The sequence below is a fragment of the Carcharhinus amblyrhynchos genome, chromosome 8 (genome assembly GCF_965287045.1).
Source record: "Carcharhinus amblyrhynchos chromosome 8, sCarAmb.v2.hapA, whole genome shotgun sequence".
Classification (NCBI taxonomy): domain Eukaryota; kingdom Metazoa; phylum Chordata; class Chondrichthyes; order Carcharhiniformes; family Carcharhinidae; genus Carcharhinus; species Carcharhinus amblyrhynchos.
In genome coordinates, this window is record NC_137331.1 from 62,188,391 (window position 1) to 62,201,670 (window position 13,280).

At 39.4% G+C, this 13,280-nt stretch overlaps 1 protein-coding gene across 8 annotated transcripts in view; it reads left to right on the plus strand.

The window, feature by feature from the left end:
- Positions 1 to 13,280, plus strand: part of unm_hu7910 (un-named hu7910) — a 209,986-nt gene that overhangs the window by 115,503 nt on the left and 81,203 nt on the right. For all 8 annotated transcript variants that reach the window (XM_080194173.1, XM_080194174.1, XM_080194175.1 and 5 more), the window contains 5 exons: positions 1,403 to 1,447; positions 2,457 to 2,516; positions 2,713 to 2,748; positions 3,278 to 3,322; positions 7,337 to 7,381. In XM_080194173.1, coding sequence (XP_080050299.1) covers positions 1,403 to 1,447; positions 2,457 to 2,516; positions 2,713 to 2,748; positions 3,278 to 3,322; positions 7,337 to 7,381 — 231 coding nt within the window. The remainder of the gene's footprint in view (positions 1 to 1,402; positions 1,448 to 2,456; positions 2,517 to 2,712; positions 2,749 to 3,277; positions 3,323 to 7,336; positions 7,382 to 13,280) is intronic.

Sequence of the window (13,280 nt, forward strand, 5' to 3'; positions counted from 1 at the left end):
AGTGAGGATGTTTGGTGATGACTGCACAGTGATCAGCATCATTCATAGCGACTCAGATACTGAAGCAATACGTTGACAATATCCAGGCTCGTGTTGACCAGTGCAAAGTAACATTTGTATTCACAGTGCCAGGCAATAACCATCTCCAACAAGAGCGAATCTAACCATTGCCCTATGGACATTCAGTGGCATTACCAACTCTGAATTCCCCACTATCAAAATTCTGGGGATTACCATTGACTAGAAATTGAACTGGGCTAGTCATATAAATACTGTGACTACAAGATCAAATCTGAGGCTAGAAATCCTGTAGAGAGTAACCACCTTCTTCATCTTCCTCCTCTCTTTCTCCCCCACCCCCCACTCTGCCCTTTCTCCACATTTGCCTGGATGAGTGTGGTTCCAAAAACACTACGAGGCTTGACACAATTACTACCATCTAGAAGGAGAAGGGCAGCAGACACATGGGAACACCACCAGTTGGAAATTCCTCTCTGATTCCCCCATCCTGATTTGGAACTATATCACTGTTCCTTCAGTTAATTGGGTCAAATTTTTGGAGCTGCCTCCCTAAAACACTGGATGTACCTACATCCCAGACTGCAGCAGTTGAAGAAGGGAGCTTATCACCACCTTTTCAAACTCAATTAAAATTAAGGGTGGGCAATAAATGTTGGCCTAGCCAACAACGCCCATATCCCATGAATTAATTACAAAAAAAATACCTTGGGGATCTTCACACCAGGTTACTGGTTTGAAAATCCATACCCTACTCAGTATGATCTATTTTTCCAAAACAGTAGCTTGGTTCATGATTAGATGTTTATCCGTGGCTGGGAGATTCTGATCTCACTATTTCCTGCTCACTCACTTTTACCGATATAATTGCATAAGCATTAAATACAGACAGATATATGTTATAATAAGTTATTGTGTTACCACTTTGCCTCTGTTTCAAGTGATCTGCCCTAATACTCTAATTGGAAATCCTGCTATTGGACCAAGAACAATGATGCTCGGGTAACAAAAGGTTGACGGTCTACATTGATTGCAGTAAAATTTAAACCATAATACGTGTCTTGCTTGACTGCTTTTGCTCAACAAAAGCAGATCTTGTCAGTGGTAATACAAAATTATTTTTTTCAGGGAAAATAGTTTAAATCATTTTGCATGTGTGGAAAATCTTATGCCGTTTCTTGAATCATAAGGCTAAGTGATGTTTTCAAATAGCAAATGGTTTGGTTGGTTTTCCTTCAGGAGAGGAAACTGTAATTTTATCTGTTAGAATGGTGCACGATTAAGTTATTTGAAATCCAGATGCTGAAACTTTGTATTGTTGGTTCACAAGCATTTTTCAAGTTCCAATCAATATATTTAGTAATCTAATTTATTGTCCTCACAGAAGACGATACTCGGGAGATTGCTGAAGAGCACGTAGCAGAAGATGGTAATAGTTTTCATTTCAAATTTTTAAAAAACCAATGATTTTTGTTGTGTGACCTCTGGAAAATAATTTAGTTTAATTTAATTGTAGCACAAGGCTGTTTAATTGTACCCTTTTTTGTTACCTATAAGCAGTCAGTTATATTTTTATTTGCCTGATTGTTTCAAAAACAAAATACAAGTTTTTTTATATTCAGCTTCCCAAAGAGAAGAGTGAGAAGTAATTAAGAAAATCTGTTGTAGGGAATCGAATTCTGGTCTCTTTTTGTACCTCAGCCGTTCATAGTTTTCTGAGAGAATTGACACCAAGACATATTCCACCCATCAAGAATGCCTGATTGATCAAGATTGTTACTTAATAGTAAAGTGAGATCGATTGTAGCTGGTAGGGAGTTTTGCTTAGCAAACCTTTAACTCAACTACCCACCTTCCCTTCCAACTGGAGAAGAGACCAGGTGAAGAGTCCAGAAGCCAGTCAAATGATAACATTTGTCATTTTCTGCTAGAATAGTTTAAAATAGTTCTGCAGTGCCTTAGATTATTTTGATTTTCAACAGTTGAGGAGAGGATCAAATTGAAAAAAAAGATTTTTTTAATTTAAACAACTTTCTTATTAAGAAATTTATAAAAACTTAGTTTTCCAATTAATTCTGCAAATATATGGCTAAATGTTGTAATGCTGTTTCCCATACGTACTGAAATTATTTTTCTTTTGTTTTAAAACCGGTAAATATCAACTTAGTTCGGATGTACATGTTACATAAGAAGGAAAGGTGTATAAAATGCAGGGGACCCTGGCTGCAGATCTGCATCTTACCACTCTGTGGCGCAGTGCAACTGAGCTATCTGTTTAGTGTGTCATGCATCATGGAGGACTTTTCCACTTCTATTTAATGTTCGTCATTTACATTAATTTAAATGTCAATATGCAGACATGGTACTCACAGCCCAGGATTTAAATTGCAGAGCCTCTTTAAGAGTGAATGCTGCCTTTGTTTGTTTTGTCTCTACAGAATCTGTGAATTATGCAGAAGCGAGTGAACCCTCAGAGCCTGACCATCTGGAAGTAACAGGTTAGTCAAGAACCTAATTACTACTTTTTCATTAGCTTTTATTCTGGCAATTTTTTTCCACCCCCACTCCCCCCTTTCCTTAAAGCCACTTTTATATTAGACTTCTTTTAGTTCAGAGTCCAGGTGTCAGGAGCCCATTTTGACTGCCTTTGGAAAACTAATAGAAAAAATAATGTGCTCCTGCTTTTTTTTTCAGATGAGCCAAAAGAAGAAGTGAACATAGCTGAACCAGGTAAAAAAAAAATCTGTTGGAACATAATTGAGAGGTGGTCTTGCAAAGTTGTTATTTCCTGAACTTATTGCATTTTGTTTTGTTGCTGCGATTACAAACTGTAGTTGGATAAAACTGATCCTTTTTAGCTAGATGCTGCCTGTTACTTAGGATATAATTTCTCTGCTTAGTATCTCTTATTTCACCTTCAGTGCTGATAACTGTATACTGACATGAGTGTAGATCAACAAGTCTATCTGGCACAGTATATCAGACCTTATAGAGACTAGGTAGAGAGGGGGAGCAAAATTTATATACCAAGGAAAAGGCAGAAATTTTCTTAAATCAGCTTCGTACTTCTAATGCACTTTCTGCATGGTCATGGTATCAGTTGTGTAGTTTCCTGAACTATTCTGCCCTCTGTTATGACAGCTGTTCTGTTTTAAGTTTGTTTTTGCTCCAGCTCTACATTTTTTTGTAGCTTTTGATTCCTTAGGAAGACTTCTCTAGAACAGACTTGAATTATAATCAATTTTATTTAATATTACAGAAGCAGAGGTTGGAGCCGCTGATTTAGAAGAAGCAGCCTCTAATGGTATGCCTTAGCATTGTCAGCTAACACATGCTTATTTAAGAATATTTTATCAGTTGGTGTAGTGATTGAATATGTTTTGTACCAGTGCAGTCTGCTATGGATTACCAAAAAGTACATTCCTTTACCCCTTCTGCAGTAACTTTGGTCTTCTGTTTTGTGACAAAATGGAGGTTTTTCCTTCATTGTATCCTTACTAAAGAGCACAAATTGAAGGCACCATGACTTGAACGTTAGAATTTAAAAATGTACAAGAGGTCCTCCATTCCCCTTTTTTGGGAATGGATTATCAAATGCTCAGGCTATCTTTCTGATATTTTACACTGTCTGATCTAGTACTGGAAAATGAGGTGGGCCAAGTGAATCAAGCGCTGGTAAAGGAACATAAGAAATAAATAGGAGCAGGAGTAGGCCATCTAGCCCTTCGAGCCTGCCCCGCCATTCAATAAGATCATGGCTGATCTGTCGTGGCTCAGTTCCACTTTCCCGCCCTCTCCCCATAACCCTTAATCCCCTCTCTTATCAAGAACCCATCAACCCGCTGAGGTTTAGTTTAGTTATGAAAAAGGACACTGAGCAATCCAGCAGAAGAATAATTCTTGGGGGTGGGCCAATTTAAATAGGGTGGAAACTGATCTCGGCTAAGTGAATTGGAATCAAAAGATTGGGGGCAAAAATTGTAACACAAGAGGAGGTAGTTCAAAGCAGTCAGTGCATTTCCACAAGGGTTAAAAGTAGGACAAGCAAATCCAGAGTTCCCTGAGACTGGCATCTACCATAAAGGAGGAAATAAAAAGTTTTCTGTAGGCTTATAAATAGTAAAAGTAGGAATGGGGTTATTGTGGACCATGGATCTTAAAATGCACTTGTGCACAGAGGCAGCAGGACACAGCTGAAGTATTAAATGAGTACTTGCCATCTGTCTTTAGCAAGGACAAAGCTACTGCTCAAGTCGTAGTGAAAGGTGATTGTTGTGACACTGAATGGGTTAAAAATTGGTGTAGTGGGGATATTAGGCTGACTACTGAAACACCTCACCCAGATGAGATGCATTCAGGATACTGAGGGAAGTAATGGTGGTAATTGCAAAGGCACTGGCTATAATCTTCGAATCCTACTTGGATACAGGAGTGGTGCTAGAGAACTAGAAAATTGTAAATGTTTACACCCTTATTCAAGAAAGGGTTTAAGAATAAATTTCTTAACTATAGGCCAATCAGTTTAACCTGTGGTGGAAATGATGATCTGGGAAAGCTCTTTCACGTGGATAAATGTGAATTAATTAAGGAAAGCCAGAATGGATTTGTTACAGCAAATTGTTTTTAACTAACCTGCTTGAGTTTTTTGTTGAGATGACAGAGAAGGTTGTTGAGAGGTACATGGTTAATATGGTATGTAAACTTCCAAAAGGTGTTTGATAAAGTACCACACAACTTTCTTTACACCAAAAGTTTAACTCATGGAATAAAAGGCACAGTAGCAGCACGAGTACAAATTGGCTATAATCTTTCATAGAAAATAGAACTTGAATATTTACAGCAACAAATTTCTCCTGTTTGGAAATGTTATGGTGCAGGAAGAGGTCATCCAGCCCATCATACAAAAAAGAAAAATAATCTAGCCCTTATTTTAACCTCATTTTCTAGCAACTAGTCTGTAACCTTGCAGATTTCAGCAGTTCAGATGTAGGTCCAGGTACCTTTCGAATGAGTTAAGCTTGTCAGCCTCAGACCATCAACTTAGGCTGTGAATTCCAGATGTCCATCACTCTATGGGTGAAAAAGTTTTTCTAAATGTCCTCCCTAATCCTTCTACCAATCACCTTAAATCTATGCCCACTGATGATTGATCCCTCATGATTTTGTTCACATCAATTAGGTCACCCCCTTAGCCTCCTGTACTGAGGAAAACAACTCAAGCCAATCTAATCACTTCTTATATCTGCAATTTTCAAGCCCTGGCAACATTCTTGTAAATCTCTGTATTCTCTCCAGACCAATTATGTCCTTCCTGCAATGTGATGATTAGAGCAGTACACGTAACTCCAGTTGTGGCCCAACCAGCATTTTGTACGGTTCCATCATTACCCCTCTGTTTTTGTATTCAATATTTCGCCCAATAAAGGAAAGCATGCCATATGCTTTCATGACCACCTTGTCCACCTATCCTGCCACCTTCAAAGACCTATGGACATGCACTCAAATATCTCACTTCCTCAACCCCTCTCAATATCTTCACAGTTACTGAGTATTCCCTTGCTTTTTTGCTCGCCCCAAATGCATTACCTCACGCTTTTCTGGGTTAAATTTCCATTTGCCACTTCCCTGCCCACTCTAATGAACCACTGATATCATTCTGGTATCGACAGCTATCCTCAACTGCACAGCCAATTTTTATGTCATCTACAAGTTTCCCAATCATGCCACCAACGTTTAAGTTCAAATCATTAATATTTGCAACAAACAGTAAGGCCTCCAATGCTGAGCTCTGTGGAACACCACTGGGAACTGTTTTACTTCCATAAAAACGTCCAGTGACCGTTATCCTTTGTTTCCTGAACCTGAGCCAATTTTGGATCCAACTCTGCATTTTCCCATGAATTTCATTTTCTTGACCAGTCTGCCATTGTTAGTGCAAAGCTTCAGCTGAAAAATGTAAACTTTGTTCTATACCACAGCAAACTACATTTAGACTGCACTTTTTATGCATTAAAAATCCTAAGCCACTTGAGAGGAGTGCTATCAATCAAAATTTAACATCAAACCATACATTTTATTAAGACATATGGCCCAAAGCTTGGTTAGAGATTAGTTTTGAGGAACATCACAAAGATGAGCAATGAAGTAGAGTGATTGGAGAGGAATGGGAATGGAATTTGGGGCCTAAGGCATCCAAACACATGGCCATGAGCATTTTATATCAGGGATATGCAATATGCCATCATTGGAAGAACACCAAGGCTTTGGAGGGCTGAAGCAGGTCAGAGCTTTTTAAATTGCATGTTGCCAGACAGGGAGCCATTGTAGATCAGCAAGTATAGGGTTGGGTGTCTGGGGCTTGAAGCAAGTTAGAATACAGCACAGAATTTTGGATGAACTTAAAAGTTTGTGTGGGGTGGAAGATGGGATGTTGGCCAGGGAAGTATTGGAATCGTCAAACCTAAAAGTAACGAAGTTGCCTGAGGGCTTCTGCAGCTGAAGAGCTGAGGCAGGGTTAAGTTGGCTGATGTTACAGAGGAGGAAGTGGATCGTCTGGTTGGGAGTTGTTTGGTGGTGGGAAACTCAAATTGGTGTTGAATATGAATATGAACACTTTGCAGAATCAGTTGGCACTTGCTAACATTTTAAAAACAACAGATCAACATGTTTTGTAGTTACTCTCTGCTTCTTCCACTGAACAAATAACCTTTTGCTCAATAGCTTTCTTGATCCTGATGAAAATATTTTAACTGAACAGTTTCCTATATAAGTTAAATCTCATTGCAAATTTTGGTGCTCAGTATGACCAGATATTATCAGTACATGGGATTGGAACGTTTCCATTGGTGTCAACATCAAACAGCTGTAGCATCCATTTTGTTAACTTGACCCCAGCACTGTTTAATATGATCAATTTTGGATGAAGCTTCCTCTCCTCTGCTTGACACTGTTTTTGAATTTGAACTTGATCAACATTGCAACATTAGTCATCCTTGAAATATGTCAGTTTGCTGAATTTGTTTTGTTGAATTGTAAACTTTTTTGGTCATTTAGTGTGTGGACTGTGTGAAATTGCACAAATCTTATGGGATATTTGGACTCAGTGGAGGGGAGGCTTTTATTCAAATAATATTGGATGGATTTTGAATCTTGATACTGGTGATAAATAGCATGCTCATGTAACATCATCCAATACTCCTTCCTTTCTTTCCCTTTTAAATAAATTGTACTAGGAAAATATTTGAGTAGAACTTTAAAACTAATTGATTCTGAATTATTAAGAATGTTTAAAAATACTTTTTTTTTGTTGCTTTTTTAGAGACAGTTTCACTATCAGAAAATAAGCTAAAAGAAACACCGTCAGGTATTTGCATTTTGCATGTTTTACACTTTGTATTATCTATGAGCATTAAAAAAATCCTGAGACAGTTAGTAATTTTGCAGCAAGTAAATTGTACGGCCCTTTGGTAAGATGATTAACCATCGTTCATGAGAAACCATGGAAATCTCTCTCTGCGATCCAAGTGGTTATATAGCTTGCACTTGGGGCAAGGCAAAGAGAGGCCTCCATGAACTATCACAACTGATACAGGGACTGAAGCTGCACCATTGATAACATTCTGCACTGCACTCTATCCATCTAGTTAATTGAGCCAACCAACCCTCAGACTCTTCAATAATCTTAAAATATTTTACCCCACTAAACTTTATAATGTGGAGCGTTGTGAGTAAAAATATATTTTTAAAAGTCTAGGCTAATCGCCAAAGCTTCGCTGCAAATACTGAATAATACTTTTCGTTCCCCCATCATTTGAATTTCCTCCTACTTTTGTAATTTTGGGCTGCATTATTGAATTCATTGTCACTTTATATACCACCTCATCTTATGTAATTGGTAAAACCACAAGCCAAAGATAATTCTGGTAAATTAAAATTATCAGTATAACATTTTAATGAAGTCCACAGAATCACAAGGTGCTTACAGCACAGCAGCTATTCAGCCTGTCAAGTCTGCACTGGCTCTCTGAACAATTTATCTAATGCCACTCCCTGACTTTCTCCCCATAGCTCTCTGCACATGCTTCTTTTTCAGATAATAATCCAATTCCCTCTTGCATTCCTTGATTGAGCCTGCCTTACCAATCTCGGCCAGTGCATTCCAAATCCCGATCACTTGTTGCATGGAAAGAATTTTCTTGTCTCTATTGCTTTTTCTGTCAGTTACCTTAAGTCTCTGTTCTGTGGTCCTCAATCCTTTCACCAGTGGGAACAGTTTCTTCTTATCTACTTTGTCCAGACCCCTCGTGATTTTGAATACCTCTTCAAATTTTACCTTGATCTTTTCTCCAACAAAAACAATCCCCAAGCTCTCTAGTCTTATCTACATAGCCAAAGCTCCTCACCTCTTGAATCATTTTAGTGAATCTTTTCTACACACTCGCTAATCCCTTCACATCTTGTCTAAGTTGTGGTGTCCAGAACTGGCTGCAATAGTGCAGTTAAAGCTGAATCAATTTTTCTCTAATTTTAAATAGAAAAGTTTTAAGTGGAACACAGTGGACAAAGAATTGTCATGACAAAATTCAAAGATAATAGTGGTTTGAACATCTATATTTGATTTTGGTTGCTTTGTGTTTTCAAATCTACGTGCAACAGTCATATTTAAGCAAATACTTCTGACACAATATTTGGGTGTCAGCCAACTCTTAGATTTTGAGCTTGTTGGCTTCTTGTTGCTGCCTGTCAAAATTTTAATTGGTAAACGTTGCACTCTAACATAGTGGTTTAGGTATTATTCTATCTGATTGGAAATTAAATAGCAGTACCAGTTTATGATCAATCGTATTTTTAGAACTGGACAATGATTACTGCTGGAGTTGGAATTAATTATGAAGAATTCCTTTATGTAGTCCATTCATCTTTTAAATCAATTATTAATGTCTAATTTAGTGGTGTGTATAAAATAATTAACAAATGCACAACGGTTAACCGAATATGCTTTTTCTTTTAGAAGAGGGGATAGGATTGTATGATTTTGTTTTCATGTATGGAGTAATGTTGTGTTCTAGATTCAATTTCCATAATGTCAGCTGGTTCTTAAAGCCCTACCTTGCAATTTGTATTGTATATCTAATTTTAATGTTTTTACCTGTATTGAATTTTGTAAATGGGTGTTGAGATTTTGGGAAACAAATAGTGATCAGTAAGTATATGAAGGACCTTATTACTGTGTCATTCACTGTTGGAATGAGCTCCGTGCACAGTTGTATGCAGTTCTGTTATGTTCAAGCTGTATAGTGCTTTATTTTCACGTAGTAGGTTTCGTTTTCTTTGGTTTCCTAATAAGTGCAACATCTAACTTGTACTTTTATTTAGCCCAGTGCTCAGTGCAGTGGCAAAATGAACAAGATTAAAGTTGTATACCTCAATTCCATTTGAGTATGCTAATAGCTACACTAACAATAAATTTCACTTAATAGCCACTAACAACAAATGTCACAGAATAGCCACTAACAACCAATTTCACACGATGGTCCAAGATTCTGATCAGACAAAAGAAAACCACTTAACCTTTTTCTGACTTTTTGTCTGGGCAATCTTCTGATGAAGGATCCTGCAGAACTGAGTCAGTGCAGGACACCTCAGAGACAGCAGCAAAGTGAATCCATGCAGAAGCCATCTCCTCTTTTTACAGCACTAGCTGCTGTATTCTGATAAGTAAAGTTTAAATGTCCCAAAACTGCTTTGAAAAGCTATGCCGAGAAGATATACCAAAGCAATTATGCTCAGCTTTGCAATCCTTTTCGCACTTTGCCTGCTATTTTGATTGGTACAAAATGAAACTTGCATTCAAATGCTGATGTTGGAGCTGTGATATCTAGCTATCTGTCACTAACTGAGACTATAAATGGACACATCCACAATTAATTAATTACATTCTAATACTGACCTAACTCTGAAAGCATCTACCTAAAAGACAAGTACGTTCATTGCCAAATGTAATGTCTGAAGAATAATCAAAGTGTTTACAAATCCTTCCTTGTATTAATTGTACTAAGTTTTAGGAGTATGAATCAAAGGACTTCTTCTGAAATCCAAGCGCCTAATATTTTTTCTGATTGTTAGTGTATTTATTTGAGAGAGCCCTAAGGAGCCTCAAACAATTGGAGAGTGAAAAAGTGGGCCAAATGGAAGTGCGAGGCAGGTGTTAGTTGATACGATTAGTCAATTGGAATTGCAGGTAATGATCTGAGGTTTATTAAATTAGTTCGGCGAATGCCTGAGTGTTTGTGCATACTATGTTTCTGTAAAAGGGATTCACCTCTTGTAACAAATTCAAACCCATACCACACTCCTTATGAATCATGTTAACTCTGTTGCTGTAGTTGAAATAGTGTGATGAGTAAATGTGCCTGCGGAGGTTGTATTTGAAAATAAAAGGCAACCCCATACTCTGTACACAGATGCTAATTTCTATTCAGCCTCCCCCGAAAATCTGCCTAATTGGAGCTAATGAGGATGACTGCTGCTTTCTGCTCTTTAGTGACTTCAACTGATAATTGTTTTAGCTACCATGACACAATGAGGTGGCAAGCAAAAATGATTTTTTTCTGTAGTCTCGTATTAAGAATGGAATTTGCAAACAAGTGGGACTGTCAAAACTCTGGCCACTTTTTTGTATTGATCACAATTGATGATAGCCATGAGGTTTTGTTCCCTGCTGCACTTCCATTTCAAGAATTCATTTTTCTGAAGTATGTCAAGGCGAGCCCAGCTGAGCAGTTACTAGAGAGGCGGTGCTCAACAGACTGGAGGGACTGATTGTGGACAAGTCCCCAGGACTGGATGGAATGCATTCGAGGGTTCTGAAAGAAATGGCGAAGGTGATAGTGGATGCCTTGGTGGTTATTTTCCAAACGTCGCTGGATTCCGGGGAAGTGCCGGAAGATTGGAAAGCGGCTAATGTTACGCCGTTGTTTAAGAAGGGTGCCAGGCAAAAGGCAGGGAATTATAGGCCGGTTAGTTTAACGTCTGTTGTGGGTTAAATGTTAGAATCCGTCATCAAGGAGGAAATAGCGAGGCATCTTGAGGGGAATTGCTTGATAGAGCAGATGCAGCACGGTTTCGTTAAGGGGAAGTCGTGTCTGACAAATTTATTGGAGTTCTATGAGGATGTGTCTAGGGCAGTGGATAGAGGAGAGCCGGTGGATGTGGTCTTTCTTGATTTTCAGAAGGCGTTTGACAAGGTACCTCAAGAGGTTATTGCAGAAGGTAAGGGGGCATGGAGTTGGGTGTAGGGTGTTAGCGTGGATAGAAGATTGGTTGTCAAATAGGAGGCAGAGAGTGGGGGTTAATGGGTGCTATTAGGATTGGCGGTTGGTGACTAGTGGAGTGCCCCAGGGGTCAGTGCTGGGGCCTCAGCTATTTACCATTTATATAGATGATCTGGAGGAGGGAACCGAGTGTATGGTGTCAAAATTTGCTGATGACACCAAGATTGGTGGAATGGCAAATTGCACAGAGGGTGTAGAGAGTCTGCAGAAGGATCTAGATAGGCTGGGTGAATGGGTCAGGAACTGGCAAATGGAATTTAATGTTGGCAAGTGTGAGGTGGTCCACTTTGGTAGGAAGGACTACTACTTACGTGGCGAAAAACTGCAGCAGGCGACGGTGCAGAGGGACCTCGGGGTCCTTGTGCATGAGTCGCAAAAACCCAGCCTGCAGGTGCAGCAGGTGGTCAGGAAGGCGAATGGGATGCTGGCCTTCATAGCGAGGGGGATTGAATATAAAAGTAGGGAGGTCTTGCTGCAGCTGTATAGGGCACTGGTGAGGCCGCAGCTGGAGTACTGTGTGCAGTTTTGGTCGCCGTACTTACGCAAGGATATTTTGGCCTTGGAGGGAGTGCAGAGGAGGTTTACTAGGCTGATACCGGAGTTGAGGGGGTTGAGCTATGAGGAGAGGCTGAATAAACTAGGCTTGTACTCGTTAGAGTTTAGAAGAATGAGGGGAGATCTCATTGAGACGTATAAGATGATGAATGGGATGGATAGGATAGAGGTGGAGAGGCTCTTCCCGCTCAGAAAGGACAGTAGGACTAGGGGGCACAGTCTCAAGATAAAGGGGGGGTGGTTTAGAACGGAGTTGAGGAGGAACTTCTTCACTCAAAGGGTGGTGAATCTCTGGAATTCTCTGCCTGTTGAGGTGGTGGAGGCTGCCTCGCTAAATATTTTTAAGATGCGGGTTGATGGGTTTTTGATAAGCGAGGGGATTAAGGGTTATGGGGAGATGGCGGGAATGTGGAACTGAGACACGACAGATCAGCCATGATCTTATTGAATGGCGGGGCAGGCTTGAAGGGCTAGATGGCCTACTCCTCCTATTTCTTATGTTCTTATGTAACACAACATTTCTGGTCATTCTAAGACATGAACACTAACATGCTGCTTGATTCGTGCCAGAATTTGCTATGACCAGAGTCACTTAGAGTGTCACTGAGAGCTTTGTTTTTCTGTACATTTGATTTAGTCGTATCCATCTTTAGTTTTGTAAACTTCAAGTGCAATTTCTGGTGCTAAAATTTCACTTGCTGTTCTTCATGGTCTCTCAGAGAACAGTAATTAAACTGCAGATTTAGCCCATAAGATTTCAGAGAATGTAATAGAGTATTATTGGCCAGAAATATCTGAGCCTAACTCCTGGGTAACTATCAAGTAAGCAAGTCGAAACTGTTCAAAGTCACTGACTTGAACTCAGAGTTGCAGGGTTTTGCGGAGGGTTCTGGGAGCAGGGAAATTCCCCATCAGAGATTGAAACTTCCCAGGCAATTCTTGTGGAATCATTCATTGGGACTTCTGTGGGGTTCCTTTGTGCACCTGGTGTTGAACAGTCCAGATACCATAGGGTCTGGGCTGATCATTTGAGCTCGTAACATGCTCATTTGGCCTTGCTAGTAACAACATGCATTCAGATGCAGGGACCAATTCTCTGCAAATAGAAGGAATCCCTGGAGTTTGGGGAACTTCTAGTTCCTCGTTGGCCATTATCATGGAGCAAGCAATCAGAGTTGGCATGCAATCAGCACCCTTCTGTGTCATTGTTTGAAATTTGGCATCCTGGTGTTTATCTTGATGAAAGCAGTATGTTTCTCTTTTCAGCAATATTGATATTCTACAACCAATGAATGTAAACTTTCACTCCCATCTTCACTGATGTACAGTGTGTACTATGTGCATGATACACTTCCAAATACAAAACCACTTCCA